At 44.5% G+C, this 21,855-nt stretch overlaps 2 protein-coding genes across 2 annotated transcripts; both read left to right on the top strand.

The window, feature by feature from the left end:
• The first annotated feature begins 921 nt into the window (after positions 1-921).
• LOC134459515 (gap junction beta-2 protein-like) lies at positions 922-7,494 on the top strand. Its single transcript, XM_063211878.1, has 4 exons — positions 922-1,005; positions 3,330-3,687; positions 4,227-4,391; positions 7,000-7,494. Exons 2-4 carry the CDS (start codon positions 3,505-3,507, stop codon positions 7,492-7,494), a joined length of 843 nt encoding a protein of 280 aa, XP_063067948.1. The 5' UTR covers positions 922-1,005; positions 3,330-3,504.
• Positions 7,495-12,134: 4,640 nt separating this feature from the next.
• LOC134459514 (gap junction alpha-3 protein-like) lies at positions 12,135-14,879 on the top strand. Its single transcript, XM_063211877.1, has 2 exons — positions 12,135-12,183; positions 13,432-14,879. Exon 2 carries the CDS (start codon positions 13,449-13,451, stop codon positions 14,877-14,879), a length of 1,431 nt encoding a protein of 476 aa, XP_063067947.1. The 5' UTR covers positions 12,135-12,183; positions 13,432-13,448.
• The last annotated feature ends 6,976 nt before the right edge of the window (positions 14,880-21,855 follow it).

Raw genomic sequence — 21,855 nt, 5'->3', positions numbered from 1 at the left:
GGTGGTCCGCGAGGGGAATTCTACTTTCCAAGACTAAACAAAGCTGAAGTCATATTTTAATCACAGTAAGTGATCTGCATCGAAATGATCAGTGTCAAAAGCATCCATCAACTGTCAATTCAGGTGCTCCCTGAATATTTTTGGCGGGACAAAGTGGCCCTTGGTCTGAAAAAGTTTGAGAACCACTGCTTCATGGCATTCTCTGTTCTTCACCAGTCACTCAGTGTGCCATGGCAGGGGGACCATTAAGGAAAGGAAACCCTATATGGTGGGAGCTGCCGGGGAGTGCAGGCTGAAAGAAGACCACTGTCAGGGAGAGACCATGCAAGCTCTTTGCCCCTTGGCACACATGTGGGCATTTGTTTATGAGATGAAGGGGCACCTCTATCGTGCAGAAAGACTTTGAGTGCAGCTCCAGTGGGCTGAGGTTTCTGTTTACAGGTCGACTTGCACCAGAGGACACTGGTTACTTGGCTCATCACTCTGTATCTGAAATTCTAGTTCCTTCCTATGTGCGCATGGATGAGCTTGATTTAAGTAACTTTGCTGGGTTTTTTTTGTTGTTGTTATATTTTCCCTGCAGCTTTTCAAACTGAGTCTGAGTAGCCTACCTCTGGAACGGATAGGCCTAATTCAATGTAATTAAACCTTGTAGACATATTCAACATGCAAATACTTTTTGGTCAAGTTGCCTATTTATGTGATTTCATCAAATGTGACTAAAAGTTGAAATTCTACCTCAACTAATCACTTCGGTCAGAGACGCCATGAAGAAGGCTACAGCGTCGCGTAGCCTCGTCTGGGAGTGTGACGTCACGATGTTAAAGTCTCCACAGGAATCTGAGCTCCACGAGCGCGCATTTGAACACCTGTACAGACGCTCTCCTCAACTGTCTTCTGTAATGCGGGATGGAACGAGTCTAGCGCGAGAGCGACTGTGAAGAGGTTGTAGTAGCCTACTAACCGGCACAATGGTTTGCCCTGTCCGAGGTTTCGCAGAATAAGGTGAGTTTTTAATGTACACGTGTGTGATAATGGAATATTGTGAATGGGCTACTCTTTTTTTTCAATTGCACTGAAATATAGGCTATGTCAATTTATGTGCAGTTGTCTTCCACTTGCGTTTGGCGTGTTTCTGACCCGTTTAGTCGGAATGTTGAAATTATTAACCAAACTCACTAAATCTTTTTGTGCAACAGAACGTGCAATGAAAATGATGTGCAGCAGTATCTGCAAAATCTGATGGATATCTAAGTAGTACCTTTATATCAATGGACAATCACTAAACTCAGTTTATTGTTGATTTGGCAGATTGCTGCGCAGTGGAGTGAGCCCTGAAGAAATGCCCATTGTTTTGAACAGAGCGCTATTATTCTCTATGGCATAACATTAGAGACTGTTTCTTCCGCTAAGATAACATTCCACAATCCACAGAGTCTTTGGCCACATTCTCAAAGTGAATGCAATACTTATTTGTTGTTCTATTCAGTGCTTTGATAGTAGATCATTGATTGTTTTTTTTATATATATAAGTAACAGTTATATGGATTGAAGTTGTGGACGTTGGGACTGGGCTGGCATATGTGGAAAAAATATGTGCATAACAATTTGTTCAGCCATAACTTCTAAGTAACACCTATACCGTAAGGAGTGCTTATCAATGGCTTTCAGCAATAATATTGCTTTTACAGCCTCTTCAAGATTACTGACTACTTTCCCACGCCTCCCTTTCCCCACCTTACCTCTTACCTTAACTAACCACCCTTTCTCTCTGCCTTTATTTCACTCCACACTGGTGAGTAGTCTACATTATCTTCTACCCTATTCTTGGATACAGTATCTGGCATCGCCATTTATATTTTGTATTGCTATTTCTGATGTTAATGTTTCTTCAACTGTTGGGTGTAGAGCATAGTATACTATCCATGCCTTTGCAGTATTTCCAAGTCTTTTGGCGAAAATAATTCCTCACTCAAACACACACACATGCACAGGCAGAGAGACAGAATGCTGTACACATTCCCACTCTCACTGAAGGTCAATTTATAGGTGAACCTTGAGTAATGCTTGACAAAACATAACATTGTAATAATAAAACATGCAAGAACTTTGGTCTGCTAAAATGTACCCTGAGTTTATATTGTGTATATAAAAGTGCATGGAGGTTCCAACGCTCATTAGATAGAAACTTGGGGCTTAGGGCATTAGCCTGGGAACTCCCATACTGCCTTTAGTTCTACACAATCGTTTCGATCTGAAAGACACTTCTCACTTGTGATTAGGTCTGGTGTTAACCAGGCAATTAGGGCATTAGGCTCGGTACATAACAAGTTAGGGCTGCCGGTCCGAATCCCGGGGGAGTAATCAATCAGTGCTCTCCCCCATCCTCCTCCATGACTGAGGTACCCTGAGCATGGTACCGTCCCGCCGCACTGCTCCCTATATGGGCGGCATTGAGGGCTTCCCCCTTGCACGGGTGAGGCATAAATGCAATTTCGTTGTGTGTAGTGTGCAGTGTTCACTTGTGTGCTGTGGAGTGCTGTGTCACAATGACAATGGGAGTTTCCCAATGGGCTTTCACTTCACTTCACAACTTCCAACACTGCGAGGGGAGGTGTTGTTCATTTTATGAGGCTTTTCCCACCATGTCACCACATGCTTAGTGGACCTGAAGCGCCTAATCCACTGCAGCCACTTGGTTTGTTCAAGAGACAACTTGGTTTTGGTCTTTTTTTTTAAGTATTTTTTGGGGGCTTTGCAAGCCTTTATTGTTTGTCTCAGACAGGACAGTGAAGTAGAGACAGGAAGCAAGTGGGGAGAGAAAGACAGGGAAGGGCAGGCCAAGGACCCGGGCCAGGAATCGAACCTGGGTCGGCGGCGTAGTTAGTAGACGAGTGCCCCACCATATCAGACACGGTAGGGCCAACTTGTTTTTGGTCTTGTTGGCTTAACTTTATAGACAGCCCTGTATTCAATACCCTCATTCACCCCCCCCAAAAAAAAAAAACATGCGGGCGCACAAAGTAATCATGAGGGCGCAGTGCACACACAAACACACACATGCACTCATCCACACACAGGCACGCGCAGGATGGCACACACACACACACACACACACACACACACACTGCAAAGTATATGCAACACTATGGTGGTAATGGTAAACAGGTATAAATGTGCACAATGGGTATTTTCTGCAATACTGTCAGCAGGATATGTGGATTTATGCTTGAACATAATTTTAAGCAACCCCAAAGTAGGCCTACCCATGGCTATATTATACTGTACTGAATTTTGACCCAGTCATTTTGAACGTATTCCATGCACAGGCCACTTAACCCTTGACCTCTACGACTAACAAGCCGCAGCAGGAGAGGAGAGGAGAGGAGAGGCAGCAGCCCTGAGAGAGCAGGGTAAGGAGACAGCCAGGACAGCAGAGGAGGAGGCCAGGACAGCAGCTGAGGCGGCAGCAGCAGCAGCAGCAGCAGCAGTGGCAGCAGCATCATGAGCTGGGGAACGCTGTACGCCCAGCTGGCCGGCGTGAACCGCCAGTCCACCTCGCTGGGCAAGGTCTGGCTGTCGGTGCTCTTCATCTTCCGCATCACCATCCTGGCACTGGCGGCCGAGACGGTGTGGGGCGACGAGCAGTCCGACTTCACCTGCAACACGCTGCAGCCGGGCTGCACAGTAAGAGCACCAGTGCAACTATGCCGTAACCAGGGGCAGAGCTAAGGGGGGGGGCAGGGCAGTTGCCCCTGGGCCCAGGGCCCTCCTGCAATGGTGGTGGGGGCCCTATTGTGACCTTGGCAAGGCTGTATGAGGGGCCCTATCAGTGTCTTGCCCTGGGGCCCTATGTGCAATTGTTCTGCCACTGACTGTAACTCTTATATTTATTATTGAAGAGTTGAAATTAGCTCCATTTCAGATAGCATTTGGTCACACTCAAAGATAGCGTTATTTTACTGTTTGGTCATTTGTAACATTTTCAAAGTTAATTCTACACAATATTTTGTAACTATTAACACTGAAATGTGAAAAAAGAGAGTAATCATATTTCTGTAGAGTTGAAATTACACTGGCCATTTGCAAAATTCTACACTGACTTGACTTCACTGTTAAGAGTAATTCGACGTTGCACATTGTTGTAAAATACTCTATCTGTAGTTTACTAGTGGAGTTTAGTTTACTCTGGAATATTAACACCACATTTGTTACTGTGTTTCCAGAACGTGTGCTACGACCACTTCTTCCCCATCTCGCACGTGCGGCTCTGGTGCCTGCAGCTGATCTTCGCCTCCACCCCGCCGCTGCTCGTGGCCATGCACGTGGCGTACCGCAAGCACGAGGAGAAGCGAAGCGTCCTGAGACATGGCCGCAAGTCGTCCTCCTCCGTAAGGCTGAGCAAATGACATTACATGTAGGGCTGGGCGATATGGAAAAAAAACATTATCACGATATGGGTTACTTTATATCACAATAACGATATATATCACGATATAGCACAATTACATACGTTTTCAGTTATTCTCTTTATTTGCTCTTTATTTTTTTCATGTCGCAAAACAACCTTTCTTTAAAATGGATCTTTTTATTCTTATTTTTACAGTTACATTAACTTATAGTGTGTATTGTGACAACATGAAATGTAATTAAATGATATTCAATTGTATAAAGTTGATAAAATTACTATCACGATATAAACGATATAGGAGAAAGGTCACGATATACATTTTTATATCACGATAACGATATATATCGTCATATTGTCCAGTCCTAATTACATGGCATGACATTACATTACATTACTGTATGGCAGTCATGGGCAGTGGCGTGCACAGACATTTTGGGGGTCAGGTACTCTAGGAAGGGCAGAGGGAACGTGAAACTTATGGCCTGCCATACTAGGCTATAGAGGCATCACTGTCACATGCTTTTGATCATCAAGCATTTGTAAGATGATCATGTCAACATGGACCACAGTACATTGTGACAAAAAAAACTTCCAAAAAAATAAAAAGGGCATTTTCTCTGCAGTGGGGCAAAGGGGCAGGTGCCTGTCTGTGCACGCCTATGGTCATGGGTAAGTGGTTAGGGGGTCGGGCTTGTAGCCTATGGGGTTGCTGGTTCAATTCCTGACACCACCAGTAGGGTGGAGGGAGTGATTAAATGTCGCACCTGGTGGCCATGCACCTGGTGTACTGCCAGCACGAGAGCAACCGCAGCGCCCTGCACCGTGATGGAAGGAAGACATCCTTCTCCATAAGGCTGCAGAGTTAACATAATTGTAATTGTGATTATGATGATCTTTTGCCATTGTCTGTTATTTTTCTTCTTGGAGCAGGCGTCACTCTTAATTATTGAAATCTCTGAGGGTGCTGGCACAAATTTTATATATTTCAAGAAGGAGGCCGCACCTTGCATAGTAGTGTTTTTCATTGCACAGACGCGTTTCGGCGTGTGCCTTCTTCAGTGTGTGCACACTGAAGAAGGCACACGCCGAAACGCGTCTGTGCAATAAAAACACTACTATGCAAGGTGCGGCCTCCTTCTTGAACCATTGTCTGTTATGACATGGTCCTTTTGATACATTTGCTGCTATTAGAATGGCAACAACCAAGTCATAATGGATAAAAAAATAAAAATTAAAAATAAAAACCAAGTCATAATGCGTAATGTCATAGTAGGGTACAATGGTACACATGGCACCAAACACACACCAGGTCATACACTTTCACACACACACACACACACACACACACACACACACACACACACACACACACACACACACACACACACACACACACACACACACACACACACACACACACACACACACACACACAGGTGCATTTAGCAATGACAAGGGTATCACATTGCCTTCTCTGACTGCTCTTGTTCTGATTGTTCTGAATGTACTTGTGATTTCAACACTGACCAAAATAACAATTCCAAAACCAAATCACAATTTTCTTCACCCATTTATCCACTGCAATTGTGAGAACCAAAATCAACCAAGTGTTTTAAGAGAGAGCGAGAAAGAAAATGCTGACTGAAAAAAAACTGTGTGTAATGTGTGTGAAGTCATAATCATAAGATTTGAATAATAGTGATCTGATGTGTGATTAGAATATTGACCAAAATAATCACAATTATGACTGTTACTTGGCTCCACGGAGAGGGTTAAGCCAGGTCTTGCATTGTGTCTGTCTGTCTGTCTGTCTGTCTGTCTGTCTGTCTGTCTGTCTGTTTGTGTGTCCGCCTGCAGTGTTTTGGGTCATCTGCGGGTGTCACCAAACACACATCATGAGCATCTAGCATTGAATAGGGGGCCTCTGATTGCTTTTGTTATCCACCAACGCTAGTTCAGCGGTGGCTTGAGAACCAAGCAGGAGCAGGAGGAGCTGGTGATTGCTATTGCTGGGAATGCAGTGTAATTAGTGATTTCAATATTGACCAAAATAATGATAATGATCACAATGTTTTATCCATTTTATCCACAGCAGTAGATTGGCAGTGGGAGAACCAAGCTGCAGTAGGAAGGAAATTCTGATTTCTATATTGACCAAATTTTTTTAATGTTTTTTTTGGGGGGGCCTTTAATGTCTTAAATGGATAGGACAGTGAAGAGATGACAGGAAGTAAGTGGGAGGGAGACATGGGGTAGGGTGGGAAAATGGGCCGCCCACATATGGTACAGTGTCTTGGCGCGCTGCGCCACTGCACCCCCAATATGGACCTAAATTAGTGTTTCTCAACTGGGGCGGTACAGCCCCCCAGGGGGCGTTGGGGAACTCTAGGGGGGCGTTGAGAAGGATACAACTGAGTGGGGGCGGGGCTTAGTTACCATTGGGAGGCATTAGTCTATTTTATTTTTCAATACTAAGGGGGCGTTGGCTGGCTTATGATCAGGTCAAGAGGGGCGTTTGTTCAAAAAAGGTTGAGAACCACTGACCTAAATAATCACGATTATATGATGTTTTTAATTCTCCACCGCAGTTTGGTGGTGGTGGTGGTGGGAGAACCAAACAGCAGGAAGAGGAGCTGGAGGTGATCCGCCAGCGTCGCCTGCCCATCGCGGGCAGCCTGTGGTGGACCTACGCCCTGAGCCTGGTGGCGCGCGTGGCCTTCGAGGTGGCCTTCGTCTACGCCCTGTTCGCCCTCTACGGCACGCTGTGGATGCCGCGGCTGGTGCGCTGCGACCAGTGGCCCTGCCCCAACCAGGTGGACTGCTTCGTGTCCCGGCCCACAGAGAAGACGGTGTTCACAGTGTTCATGGCGTCCGCCTCGGGGGCCTGCGTGGTGCTGAACGCGGCCGAGCTGCTCTACCTGGTGGCCAAGGAGCTGATGAGGTGCTCCAGGCGGGGGGGGACGTCATTCAGGAGGGGGGGCAGGAACGGGCCGTCCAACTGTGACAACAAGAAGAACGAGAAGAAGAACGAGACTTTGCTGTCGTCTGTGACGTCTGTGGCGTCCAGTGCCAAGGCGGTGTGAGACTGACACACTGCATATATATGCCAATTACCGATATACAGCACTATAACACACACACACACACACACAAAAACACACACACACTACATACATCTGTCCTCCATGTCTGCTGTGGCATACAGTGCCAAGACTATGTGAGCTGGACACACTGCATACACACACACACACACACACACACACACACACACACACACACACACACACACACACACACACACACACACACACACACACACACACACACACACACACACACACACACACCAAATTCACACACACACCAAATTCATCCAACACAGTACATGCAACACACACCCCTCCCCCAACAACGCTCTTGTGGGCATGTGTACAGTAAGTGCACTGAAGAGATACTGAAGTGCACACATTACAACTCACAGAAAGCACACACCTACATACAAATCCACACATGAAACTAAACAAAACAAACATGCAACTTACGTTAAAAAAAAAACACACACACACACACCCAAGCAAAAAACCATGTTAAACTCTCTGTTAGATGCAGATACACACAGACAGAGACACCATGCGCCCCAAACTCCTGAGGAAACTGGATCCTTGAGGAGTAAGGACTTTTTCCCAGTTCTTCTAGAATTTTACTGGACCACTCTACAGCTCCCATAGAGGTCTGTGTTAAACATCTTGCAAAGTCCTTATGACATCATAATGAGAACTCAACATTCTGGCAAAATTCTAATCACATATTTGTGATGGTACTCCTCAAAGGGTTAACACGTCCGACAGATGGCGACCTCATCTTCACGGAGAAATCTTAGAGCGGAGGTCAACCTAGTTCCTCCCGTCCTTTCCTGCTGCCTTGTGGCCTCTTGCCTCGCTGTCGCTCTCCGACTCCCTCCGCGGAGAAAACAATCAAGTATCCTTGCGGTCAACCTGGGCAGAGAAACTTCTGACGGGCTTTCCCTGTTTCAACAACATTGCACCCATTCGCATATGAATTGTGGTCGACCTTTGACCTTTTAAATTGTGTTTTTGCAAGATATTGAATAAAACTTTGATCATCAATCAATCGTGTCAAACTTTACGTCGTGAGGCCACAAGGAAAAGGAAAAGACGGGAGCAACTACAGTACATGGACTTGCACCCTTAAAGCTCGATCGCACAGGAAATGACAGATGGCCATTGTTTACAAAAATTAACATCAATACATGTCTTCAACACATTTCCTTTATCATAGCAGTGAAAAAAAGATTAGATTTGCTCGTATTTTCTTTTACAGTATACCGTGTTCTTCTCTGGAGAGTGAGGGGGTAATTATCCGTTCCAGTCATGGACTGGACATTGACGTAACATAGAGGCTTTACGCCATCTAGTGGCTGAAAACAGAGGTTCAAAGGGAAATGATTCAATTAGATGATGCACACTGTATTTTTTTGTTGTGTATATTTCTATTATACTGTATATCAGGGTATTCCAAGAACATGGTTTAATGGTTAAACCTCGCAAAGTTAACATTTAGGAAGTGGTAACCCTGCTAGTAGATGGAGAGCCAGCAGACATCATTTAATTAACAAAATGAGGACTCCAGAGTGACTCTTTTATGAACAGATGTGTCGCTCCAGGTAAAAACTGGTTTACTCCTGAGCCACCTTCTTGGAATAGCTCCCCAGGTGTTGGTGGTGGTTATGGTGACAATGACAATGAAGAAGCATATCATGATGATAATTAGTTTTTTAGGTCATAGGAAGCCTGCAAGGAATATGATTTGCAATGGAAATGGAAATAAATCTAGTGCCTTATTTTTGATTGACAGATGCATTCCAAGCACATTAAATGATCATAACTGTTATCAAACAATGTAATATTGTTGTTCTTCTGTAGGAGACGTCTTGTCACATTACAGTAGCCCTCATTGAAATATACATTCTGTATACTGTACAACCCTTTGATTTCAATGGTCCAGTATGTCTCACTTCCACAAATAATTTCCCCATACTTTAGAAGGCGATGTTGAGCTTTTGTCACCAAGTCGACATCATATTTTCAGTTTGGAAAAGATGGCAGAATATAGCTCGTTGATTTTATTTATCAGACTGTTCTTCAGAATGTTAGATTGTAGAACATAGAGTAGGCCTGTAAAGTGCATACTTGTACAGTGTGTAGATTTTCTCCTTGTGATATTTATGTTGGGTTATTCATAGACGTCCAGGTAAAATGGGTTGTCAGTAAGTGCATGATGAGCTACTTATCTGGATCATCTGGTCTCTTTCTGTTTAGTGTAACTCCATATGTATAAACATTGTCCTCTCTCAGTGGGTCAGTTAACCTGTTCTTGATTACAAAGTTGAACATTGTGGCATCAAAAACTGCCACATACCTGACCCTACTATTTCTTGAAACTTCCGATTCAAATAATACACAACCTTCCCAGACAGTTAAATTAGCAAATGATTTAAATTGCCAACACAATATGTCCAGCACACAAGGGAGAGTAATATAAATACAAGGCAGGATTGTGACTTCTACGATGACCTCTGCTCTAGTAAAAACACCGGCCATCTAAACTGAATAGAGATGGAATGTGGACAACAAACACAACCCAGTGTAGCTCTCTGTTTCAAACAGGTATGTAGAACCCAGAAAAGCTCTAATAAAAAATAAAAAAATAGAAAATTAAAAATCAGATGTATCTACTGTAAATTACTGTTACCCAAAATGTTTCAGCCAGTCCTTCCGGGCAATGGCGGGGTGGACGGAGGCCCCCCGGTGTGAAGCCATGCATATTATTTGAAGCCCTGGTGATGAATTTTTTGGAAGTTGACAGGGGCGTGGCGTGCAGCCGCGCACGGGGGGGAACCACTGTATGAATTCACTCATGCATGGTCACCCAATGTGACACGCGGGATGGCAGGGACCAGGGCGCTGCTGTGCTTCGCGGAAGCCCATCTCCAAGTTCAAACCGCCTCAATAAACTAGCCGGGCCCCTGGGTAAAGGCTCCCCTTCCATCGTGACGGAGAAGAGGACCGAGAGCTGGGACACACAAAAAGTTTTGGCTGGCTGATTTCAAAAGGACTTTGGGTAAGCTGACAAAGCTACAAGGATTTTGGGCATGGGGTGGAGAGGAGAGGGGAGGGCTCTTGCAACATAGGGAGGTTCTGTATGATTTCCCAACGCACTCAAAACATGGCATCTGTGGCTGCCGGATATTGCTTTCAGTGGCAAAGGCTGGCTCCCTCACCATAAGGTATGATGATGATGATGACAAGGGCCAAGTGTCTATCAAGGCATCTTGTTGAACAAGTGGATTCTCCTGTGTGTGTGCTCAAGCCTTATGTCTGAGTTGGGACAGCCTGCTTTTAAGCATTATGATACAGATGACATACTGTATATTCATGTTGACAGTCAACATTTTAATTACTTTTACTTATTTTCATTTTTTAAATTTAAATTAAAACTTTTTTAAATTCAAACGAAAGTGGCTAGTTACACAATAGTAAATATGTCTCAATGGATTGCGCCGGCGCACACAAAGACAATCTGGCAACTTCTCTATTGTGAGTGTATACAGTTTGTCAGAGGGCCTATGGGGCAAACACATACCTTTTTTCGATGGATATGGAGATACACCATCTAAACTGCATTACCATGGCTGGGATGTACTTACCATGTAATTGAAATGTAATAAGAAATAATTTGATTATGATTGTGATTATACATACTCCTACAGAGGCAGTTAATAGTAGTAGTACTGGTAGTAGTAATAGTAGTAGTAGGCTAATCATGATGATAATAATAATAATAATAATAATAATAATAATAATAATAATAATAATAATAATAACTATTTTCTAATAAATATACAAATTTATTCCAAATTCTATACCAGCATCATAGATTAATGACAAGGCCAAATACATTGTTAGACTAATATTGTTTTCTTTGCATTCGTCTCAGTCATGTGTTGTAGTGCACTAAACATTCTTTTGGGCGCCGAATCCAGCCCAGTGTGCCCATTAGTCGATACGGCGAAATATTTCACCTCATCAGCACTTCCCTGTTCTGATGAGACCAGCACTCCCCACGAATTCAGCCAACTGGCCCGTTATTCGCATACTCACGGTACAAATATGCAGTTTACTGACTTCACCTAGCCCAATAAACTGATTAAACGAATGCGTGTTTAATTGATCACTGCGTAATTTGCGTAAATTCTAAAATTACGCACGAAATAAACTGCAGAACTAAAGTAGTTCACGTGGCCTAAATGTATCCGCACTGTGCATAAACATGTGGCAAAAGTTAGTGTACTACATTTGGGTGGTGTTCACATGGATATTTGTGCTCAGATAAGTACTGAATGTCTGTATGTTTCATGCCTTTCCGAATCAGGATATTAGTCTATATTGAAGACACCGGTACAACTTGGAGAAGTAAGATATTTTTTTCTCACCCATAAACAGACTAAACAAATGCAATGTTTTCCATCTACAGGTGTTTATATATCAAGCCTTAGTCGATGGATTTAATACTTTCGTTACCACACCAACTTAGTGAGTGACACCTCTCTCGTGGTTTTGCCTGACTGAATTCCTCTCTTTTTGCTTTTGCTCTCAGTGAATCCCCTTTCTCTTTCTCTCTCCCTCCCTTTTTTGCTTTGGTGTGCGGTGGTGTGAGTCGTGTGCATTAGCTTTGAGGTTGCCACACTAATGGTATATTTGAATTTTATAGGTAATATTTTATGTTATGATAGAGGCATCAGATTGTTGTTCGTATAGCAGTTATGCGCTGTATTATCAGTAGCTAATTAATTCCCAGAGTAGCCTTATTGTCAGGAAGTCGAGGCATTTGAACTTGTACATTTTGGGGGAAACTTTGGTTTGCACTAAATCGACTCAAAGATTTCGTTAATAATGGTGTGCGCTGCTTTCGACAGCGTAGGCTTGTTGAAGTTGTTTGGCATGGAAATGTTCGTAAGTTATTTGTTGTCTTGAGTGGCATGTGTCTTCCTATTTACACAAGATGTGTTATCTGTGGCTGGGTAACGCAGACCTTAGTTCTTGGAAGGGATTCTTGGCACCTTCATCAGCCGGTTTCTGGGATTTGGTTATCATGGGTCTATCAGCACCTCCTCGCTGATACTCCAAATAATTATCTCGTTTGATCGACTTTTATCACGTCCTTCACTGATGTCCACACGGATGTAATTTATGACTGACGATGTGATGAGCAGAAGGGATGACTTTAGCATTTACAGTAACTAATTAGTGATATGTATCAAACCCGTGTAAGTACAGGCTGTATGCTCTTACACAAATCGGTGTAATTGTGGGCTACTGTCTGTGTCAGACTGGAAATGTGTAAAGAAGTCTGTGCGATGTAAACGCTGAAAAGTAGGAATGGGAACAATCTGTTGAGTGCGCATCTGGCTGTGTACTCTACACAAGGTGACGAGTCTGTGCTAGTTCAGTGTGGTGTGTGTGTGTGGCGTTGTGCCAACTCATTCCACCTGCTCAATGTAGTGGTGGTGGGTAGAATGAGCATCAAGAGCAGGGAGAGTGTGAAGTGATGAAAGCCAGCTAGGCCCCTGTCTGTCTAACCTACTGCAGTCTGTCTTCTCGCCTCTGGTGATGAGGACAGGCTAATTAGAGCACTGGTGCATGGTCAAGTTGTTGGGTGTGATGCTTTGGTCTCTCCCATGTTTTGTTTGCTGTGTCCCCTGTACAAACAAACGATTGACACACTACTGGTGTTCTGGTCAACACAGGGTTTGAACTTATTTATTGCATGCTGTTTATTTTTCTTTTTTTTCTCTCCCACCAATCTTCTCACTCATTTTTTTTCTCCTTCTTTTTCCACCCCATCACCCTGTCTTTCCTCCTTCTCCCCCTCTTTTTCTCCCCCCTCAGCTTCTTGTTGTGTGCCCTCTATTTACCCCAAACCCTGTACTCCTTCCCCAGGCTAGACATCGTGAAGTATGGGTGACTGGAGCTTTCTGGGGCGTTTGCTGGAGAATGCGCAGGAGCACTCGACGGTGATCGGCAAAGTGTGGCTGACGGTGCTCTTCATCTTCAGGATCCTGGTGCTGGGGGCGGCCGCCGAGGAGGTGTGGGGCGACGAGCAGTCGGACTTCACCTGCAACACGCAGCAGCCCGGTTGCGAGAACGTCTGCTATGACGAGGCCTTCCCCATCTCGCACATCCGCTTCTGGGTGCTGCAGATCATCTTCGTCTCCACGCCCACGCTCATCTACCTGGGCCACGTGCTCCACATCGTGCGCATGGAGGAGAAGAGGAAGGAGAAGGAGGAGGAGATGCGCAAAGCCCTCCGCTTCCAGGAGGAGAAGGATCTCTACAGGAACGGAGGCGAGGGAGGTGGCGGCGGAGGAGGAGGAGGCGGAGGTGGTGGAGGAGGTGGAAAAAAGGAGAAGCCTCCCATTCGAGACGAGCACGGGAAGATCCGCATCCGCGGGGCCCTGCTCCGCACCTACATCTTCAACATCATCTTCAAAACCCTGTTTGAGGTGGGCTTCATCCTGGGCCAGTACTTCCTGTATGGTTTTCAGCTGAGGCCCCTGTACAAGTGCGCCCGGTGGCCTTGCCCGAACTCTGTGGACTGCTTCATCTCCAGGCCCACGGAAAAGACCATTTTTATCATTTTCATGCTTGTGGTGGCTTGCGTGTCCCTTTTGTTGAACCTCTTAGAGATCTATCACCTGGGCTGGAAGAAAGTCAAGCAGGGCATGGCCAATGAGTTCGTGCCGGATCGCGAGTCGGTGGGCGGGGACGAGACCCGGGAGGCAGACGACGTGACGGTGGTGCCCGAGACACGGGCTTGCGACACCCTCCCCCTCCCCAACCACCCGCCCAACTACACAGACCTGACGGTCGCCGGGAGAGGTGCCTTCATGCCCGTGGCGGTGCCTTCTTCACCGCCGCCGCCTTCCCACTCCATGGCCCTAGTGGGTGCTCCCGAGCCGGAGCTGAAGGCAGAACCGCTCCACTCTGACCCTCTGCACTCCTCCATCTTCTCCAGCAGCAGCAACAACAGCAACAACTACCGGCTACCGGCGCTGCAGAATTGGGCCAACGCGGCCGCAGAGCTGCAGACCAGCGAAGTCAAGCCCAGCGCCCCGTGCTTGTCCTCCTCCTCCTCCCTGTGCTCCCTGAGTAACATGGCGCGAGGCCCCAAGGAGCCGCCGCTGGCCTCGTCGGGCGTGGTGAGCGACGGCGAGAACGACGGCGACGAGTCGAGCGGCGGGAAGAGCGACGCGGGGCCCGACGTCGTCACCACGACGACCACGGTGGAGATGCACGAACCCCCGCTGCTGCCCATGGATGTCCGCAGGCTAAGCCGGGCCAGCAAGACCAGCAGTCTCAGAGCCAGGCCTGACGATCTCTCGGTCTAGCCTCCATGCACCTAATATTAGCCCCCACCCGACCCCCACCCCTTCAAAAAAAACCTTCCCTCTCTCCCTGCCCGCTCACCACCACTTTCAACACACACACACACACACACACACACACACACACACACACACACACAGACATACACACAGACACAGACACACATGTGCACATATACACACACACACACACATACACACACTCATCATCTCACCACCTCTGTTTTTTTTTATCAAGAGAGAGAGACAAAAGTTTTGAAGTTAGAATACAGTACATTAGAAGTACGGTAGAACAAAAAGAAGAAGGAAAAAAAGACAGGTGGAAATGTGATGTTCTGTGACATGAAATTCTTTTTTTAGTGGCTAGACTATCCAAAAAAAGGAATCAGTGCAATCGGTGAGTTGTAGGGTCACCCTAGCAGAAAATGATGATGATAGCTCGGAATGTGACATACACTCACATCTAATGTATGTGTTTGAAAATGGGAAAGAGCAGGTTGGCCCAGAATTGTGAAGGTAGAGACATTTTCACTAATTTGGACACTAGCACTATTATTTCTTTCTTTTCTTTTGAAAATTATTGTTTTGAATCGTTTCTTTTTTCTCTGAGGAAGAATTTCGGAGAGGTATGCACTTCTGAGTCATTTTTTTTTCCTTCTCTCTCTTTTGTTGTGATAAGAGATCTTGAGTTTGACCCTATGACCCCTGTACACTTGGTGTGCTAAAGCCACCATTCTTTTAATCAGTGTTCGTCCATCATTGTGTGGTTCCTCTGGTTGGTCGTCATCGTTCAACATATGGTTACACAACATATGGTCTGAAACAGGCTGACGCAGAGTGGGACGTACAAGTATTATTACTCACACTGTGAACCGTGCACGCGATCCCGGGGGGGGGATTTACCTTGTCCTCTCCACTGTAGTATGGGAGCTGGAGCACAGGAGAGGCCGTCGGTACACAGTTTGAAAAAAGAGACAGTGTTAATTGAACACTTAGAGGGTTGATTTAACTACTTCTAGAGTGTATTTGGTCCCAGAGTACTCTTTAAGTGTTGAATTAACACTGCATTTTTTTTTTTACTGTGTAGCTCTGTCCCATGTAATGACAGATCCCAAGCTGAGACTCAATCTGTAGGCTTCTCAAAGGTTAATGTTTTGATTGCAAATGAAGGAGGTCTTGTTTTTAACTGTAATTAAACAAAACAAAGGACAAAAAATACATTCTTACTATCGTTGCAGTTTCATCAGGGTAATACTGGTAAAGATTATATCGCCTAAGTACAAATGAAGTGTATATAAGTATAAATAATATACAGTTAAAGAGGCTATAATTGAACCCATTAAACAATGGTAGCGTTTGCAGTGTCTTAGAGAAGTGCAAGTCCTCCTCGTAACAAAAAAAATCTGCAATAGATCAACAGGAGTACTGCTCGTTTTGTACATACAGGGCTAACATCTGTGTGAAGACAGTGTAGATGGCATATGGTCAAGGCGATAGACTGGCTTGTAGGCTATAGAACTGCTTGAAATTTACAACAATGACATCTGATTTCTTTGTTGCCAGGGTATTTTACGGCAACCAGTGGAACAGTGAAACCACTCCGCACCTCCTTGTTATTATATTTTTTTAATTCCTGCCAGGTTATATACATCAAGACAAAATAATTTCCTTTCTCCCAATACCATTTTCATTATTTGAACTCGCTGGATTTTTTTCTGGGTATTTTCCACAGTCAGAATAGTTGTTTTTTCAAAGAATTCTATCTTTGCATTGTCACTGGTGAAATCTATCACTGTGAAACTACAACTCACTGATTCATCCAGGGCACTTTTGACTGTTACACCGGCATCTCTGATATCACAAAACCACTTGTTTGGACTAAAAGGCAAATAGCAGGTACAAAAATAAGACACAATCGGCTCAGTTAACTTGTAAGTAGTTAGTTTAAACAGCTAAAAACCAAATCGAGAAAAAAAGCAACACAGTTTAGCTCTCCACCCCACCCCTCCCACTCCCATTCCACTCCCTCTCTCACGCAAACTCTTTCTCTCTCTCTCAGCCTCTCGCTGTCCCTCTCTGTCATGCTGGAGCATCCATCTCTCCATGGCTATGGCTGGGCTGAACCAGGGCTGTCAATGTGCTTGCTGTGCACTACTGTTTTGTTGTGTTCATGCGCTGAAATGCAGAACCCGCTTTGTAGCATCTGCATCCCTTTGTTTGTGTGTGTGTGTGTGTGTGTGTGTGTGTGTGTGTGTGTGTGTGTGTGTGTGTGTGTGTGTGTGTGTGTGTGTGTGTGTGTGTGTGTGTGTGTGTGTGTGTGTATATGCCTACCCTCTCCACTCCCCTCCGAACTCTCTCTCTCTGTGTCTTCTAGGTGCCTCATAATGTCAGGCCCTTGCTGCTGCACAACTAACTCAAAGACTCGGGTTCAGTTCAACCAAAAGTTTGTGTTGAAAATGAGGAAATTTGTCTTGAACATTCAGGCATGACATACCTACATCGGCCCCTGAAAGGAGCTAGAGGTGGTGTTGCAATTTATCATTACTACATTAGAACATGGTAACGACAACTTTCAAGTGAATCGTATTACACAACTATCTCAGTGCCAGATTTACATTTTATATAACACGTGTGACTCACACAATAATTGATCATTTTTTTGCCAAAGAGGTTTTGTAAAAAAGAAAAATACCCAGATTTTTCACTGCAGAGATATAGTCTATATCCTTTACTATACTTTTGGATAGGCGTGTTTCAGGCCTTCTGTTCTCACGGCACCTACATAGCATTTTTATTCACTACTAACTAGGCACTATCTGTGAAGAGCAGCATTGAAACGAATGCAAATTGCATGTAACACCATGTTTTCTTTTGATAAAATTGCTATTTTTATAAAGAGAAAAAAAGGAAATAATTTAAGGGTATCGAAGGAGAATAGTTTTTGCTGTCTTTTTTGGATGCTGAAACAATTTATTTGGTACAAAATGGAGAGGTCGTGACTTAGCAGACCTTTTCCCTTCAGTTTTGTCATGTTGACTCTGCTTTACCTCCCTGGCTGTCTAGTGTAACATGTGTTGGGTCGTTATTGGAAGCACGTAGTGTGGACGAGTGTGTAAAATCCCAGCTGCCATTTTGAAAAATACTCAGCCACAAAACAACTAATGAATAATTACTCAGTCGTTAGGTATTCTTACACACTGTGAATTTGCCCAATATGAGGTGTCAAGATATATATCTTTAATCCTGTTTTTCACCATATAGGATAAGGATGAGTTTTTGGGGTATTTCTTTTTTTAGTTGTATTGAAGATGGAGTCTAGACCGGCACTTCGCTTGGGCTGCCAAGCTGGAACTGAAATAAAACTGAAGTTTGCAAACCATTAGATTTGCTAATTACGCTGATATCATTGATAGGCCTACTAATATTGATCTTTTGAGATGGATGTAACATTTCCGACTTATTTTATTGTATTATAAATACACCAGTGTGTGTTTCTATGTCTCTTTTTTTGGTTTAAAAAAAAAAGTTTACATTGCAGTATGTAGATAACGATTTGCACATCTTTACCAAAAAAACAAACTTCATAGCAGGATCTCAAACAGGTGAATTTGTACAGTCAGATTCATAGACAACCAAAGCTTTTGGAACTACAATTCACACATTGCAGTCAGTGACAAACAGAATTTCTAATTGTGAACCTTTAGTCTTTCACTCTGATTTCCAAATGCTTCAATGCATTATAAATAAATAAATGACCTGGATCTGCATCCATTGTCTGAAAGGATTGCAGTTATGCCCCGGAAATGTTGCCAACTGCCCACAACATTTCCAATGTACATTGCAGACTGTGTGTTCTGTTCTGTAACAATGCAAGATGGAGGACGTTGCTCATTTAACCATAGCAGTTAATAGATTTTACCGCACACTTACACAAACACCATGCATCCCTCAAGTTGAAAACAAGGATGAGAGTTTTTTTCAGAGCAATATGTCTCTGACCAGTCATGGACAAGGACGTAGAAAATGGAGGTCCACTGCATCGCTGTCTTAAGAGAAGTGCCTTGTGTATGAGAAATTGTAAGATCAAGTTGATGTAAATGTTCATTTACCTCAAATGTTTACAAAACTGTTACCAAATAAATTTTTGTACCATAGATTATTTTGTTCCGTGTGATGGTATTCTTTTGTTTGTTTGTTTGTTTGTTTATTTGTCCGTTTAATCTGGCAGAGAGTCAGTGTCAGATGTCAGAGTACTTCACTCAACTACACTGCTCACAGCAGCCTTGGCAAAGTAGTGTGACTGTAGTAGGTAGTGTGATTCCACCACACCATCAAGCTGTTGGGTTCAGGAATGTTCAAGATGCTGCAAGATGGTAACCTGCCATCATTTTTTTTCATAGACTCCATACAATTTCATAGAGAAATAGCTTAAGACACTTTATTTAGTATTCAAAATCTCAGCTGCCTTCTAAAAGCAATTCTTTTCTACATAATACATTTGCAACAACTTTGTAACTGTTGTGACTCGGAACAATAATAAAACCATGCTGTAAGTACTAGTAACAGTTGGTTGGCAGTATTGGTTTTGACCTCAGGGCAAGCCCTGGACTTTCTGAACATCGGTCTGACCACTCGGCAACATGAGTCTCAGCTTTTGAACTGATCACGTTGCAGCTCAAGATTTCGGAGGGGGTTGTGAGAACTCCAAAGTAAATGGACAGAGAAGCTCGTGCCACATTCACACTCTGTGGCGTGTGAGTACTAAGTTGAAATCCAAACACACGCGAGCCAGGGCATAGGGGTTGTGGTGCTGCTGGAGGTGTACAGGAAAGCTGGGTGAGACACACACTAATGCACAAGGTAAAAATGATCACCATGGTACAAGATCCTGAACAAGTTCCTAATTGGGAATTACTGGAAAAAGGGCAGGAGTACACTGTCAAAATTATAAGTTCCCTATTATTTTACTTTATTTTTAAGGGGGGTGGTGTACCTTTATTTGTGACAGGACAGTTAGAGAGGCAACAGGACACGAGTCGGGAGAGAGACAGGGAAGGCTCAGTAAATTAAGCCAGAATGAAACCCGGGTCGCCGGTGCAGCGGTGCAGTGCCCAGGTGATTGAGCCACGGCTGGGCCACCCTCAGATTCTCCTAAATTGTCTGAGGAACCCAAGTGATCCAACTAACCTATACATTATTGTCTCCCAGAAGAGGCCTGGGGGTTCCTTGAAGGTTCCTCAAGGGTCCTTGGAAAGCCAAAGATTTTCTAAGGAATCCTTTGATTGCCACTGTGGGAGAGGTCTTAAGGTTGACTGGTTAACACCAGGCGATCTCACAAGTGAGTTTGGAGGCTATCGATGCGATTTCTTACAGGAAAGGTGTGGTTTACGATTGCCCATGGCCATTCATTGGGTGTTATTAATGTGTCATTTGGCATCTAGGTATAATGGCTATAGCCCTTAGCCAATCATGTCAGTTGTATCGATTCAAATAAACTGCAGTCATCACCTTTCCACCTCTCCCCGCTCTCTGATTAGAGCCCAAGATCTGGTACCCTTGCTGAGGGATAGAATCCATGCTGTCTTTCAAATCAGAACAATAGTGCAAAGCAGCATGGGTTTTCCCTGGCTAGACCTAAAGGTTCATTCTCTCAGGAATCTTGCGTTTCTTCCTAGAACATTTGCTCAGAGAACTTTTAAGAGAACGTTTAGGTTCCCTCACAAGCCAACTGAAGGTTCTCAGAGGAATCTTCACATTTTTTCAATGTAGGAGGTGAAAGTTGTGCTACACTACCATATTCACTAGGTGACTGTCTGACAGGTCCAAAGTGGTTGTATTTTCATGTGTAAAATCCTTCATATGTTGTGTAGGTCTTTGGAGTACAAATCTGTTCAGACGCTGGACGTAACCTCTTTGTGCAAATGGGCCCGGCAGTGGGCCCGTTCACTCATCGTTACAGAGAGTCAGCTACATCATAACAGCATTGCCACGATATTGCCAGGATCCTTAAGTAAAATATTGAGACTTGGACATTACAATTTTGGTGACAGTAAGTTTATAACATAGGCTCTGTGTAAAGGGGTTGAGTTGCCTTTACAGTATTGATCAACACAGATGTAGAGCAAGAGCTGATACTATTGCTTAAACTTTTGGGGCAGTCAAAAAATACTTTTCCACACCAAATACATGGCTCATTCCTGTACCCTTCTTCTTCCCTGGCTCATCCAATCTCTGCCCATCCCATCCCTCCCTCCCTCTCTCACTCTGTCCCACTTGCAATACCAGTATTCCCCCTAACCTAACCTCACCTCCACTCCACACCCCAACCCCCACACCCCCCACCTCCACCCCCGGCAGCCGCTGTTGTTTTATAATCAAATGGCCACATTAGTTCATATCATGTGATTGGCTGAGGATTGGTTGGACATTAGAGGGCCTAATCACAGCCTATAGTTTGTCCCTCGCCTTCCTGCGAGGCTATCCCACATGACCATGCTGACAGCAGCGCTTCCTTTATGCCCTCTCAATGGGCCGGATTCAGACCAAACAAAAAAAAGAGAGAGGGAGAGAGAGAGAGGGAGGGAGAGAGGGAAAGAGGGAGAGATGGAGTGATGGAAAGGGCAAAAGGGTGGGGCTTTTTTTCACTCGCTTTTCACCCATAGGACACAGCTGTACATCTGGTGTTGTGTTGTGTTGTGTTGTGTTGTGTTGTGTTGTGTGTGTGTGTGTGTGTGTGAGAGAGAGAGAGAGAGAGAGAGAGAGAGAGAGAGAGAGAGAGAGAGAGAGAGAGAGAGAGAGAGAGAGAGAGAGAGAGAGAGAGAGAGAGAGTGTAATTGTGTGAGTGTGTGTCCATGTGTCTGTGTGTGCAGTGCACACTGTAGGCTATGTACTATGTGTATGGGTGAGTTTGTGTATGTATGAAGGGAAGATGGAAGAGCTACAGCAGGATGGAGGATACGGGAGAGAGAGAGATGGAGGG

Source organism: Engraulis encrasicolus, chromosome 12 (genome assembly GCF_034702125.1).
Source record: "Engraulis encrasicolus isolate BLACKSEA-1 chromosome 12, IST_EnEncr_1.0, whole genome shotgun sequence".
In the NCBI taxonomy this organism is placed as follows: Eukaryota; Metazoa; Chordata; class Actinopteri; order Clupeiformes; family Engraulidae; genus Engraulis; species Engraulis encrasicolus.
This window is presented reverse-complemented; position numbering and strand designations above follow the sequence as displayed.

Coding starts and splice junctions, on each gene's coding strand:
- LOC134459515 (XM_063211878.1), top strand. CDS start 3,505: ATGAGCTGGGGAACGCTGTACGCCCAGCTGGCCGGCGTGAACCGCCAG. Junction 3,688..4,226: donor CGCTGCAGCCGGGCTGCACA/GTAAGAGCACCA, acceptor CTGTGTTTCCAG/AACGTGTGCTACGACCACTT. Junction 4,392..6,999: donor GCCGCAAGTCGTCCTCCTCC/GTAAGGCTGAGC, acceptor TCTCCACCGCAG/TTTGGTGGTGGTGGTGGTGG.
- LOC134459514 (XM_063211877.1), top strand. CDS start 13,449: ATGGGTGACTGGAGCTTTCTGGGGCGTTTGCTGGAGAATGCGCAGGAG.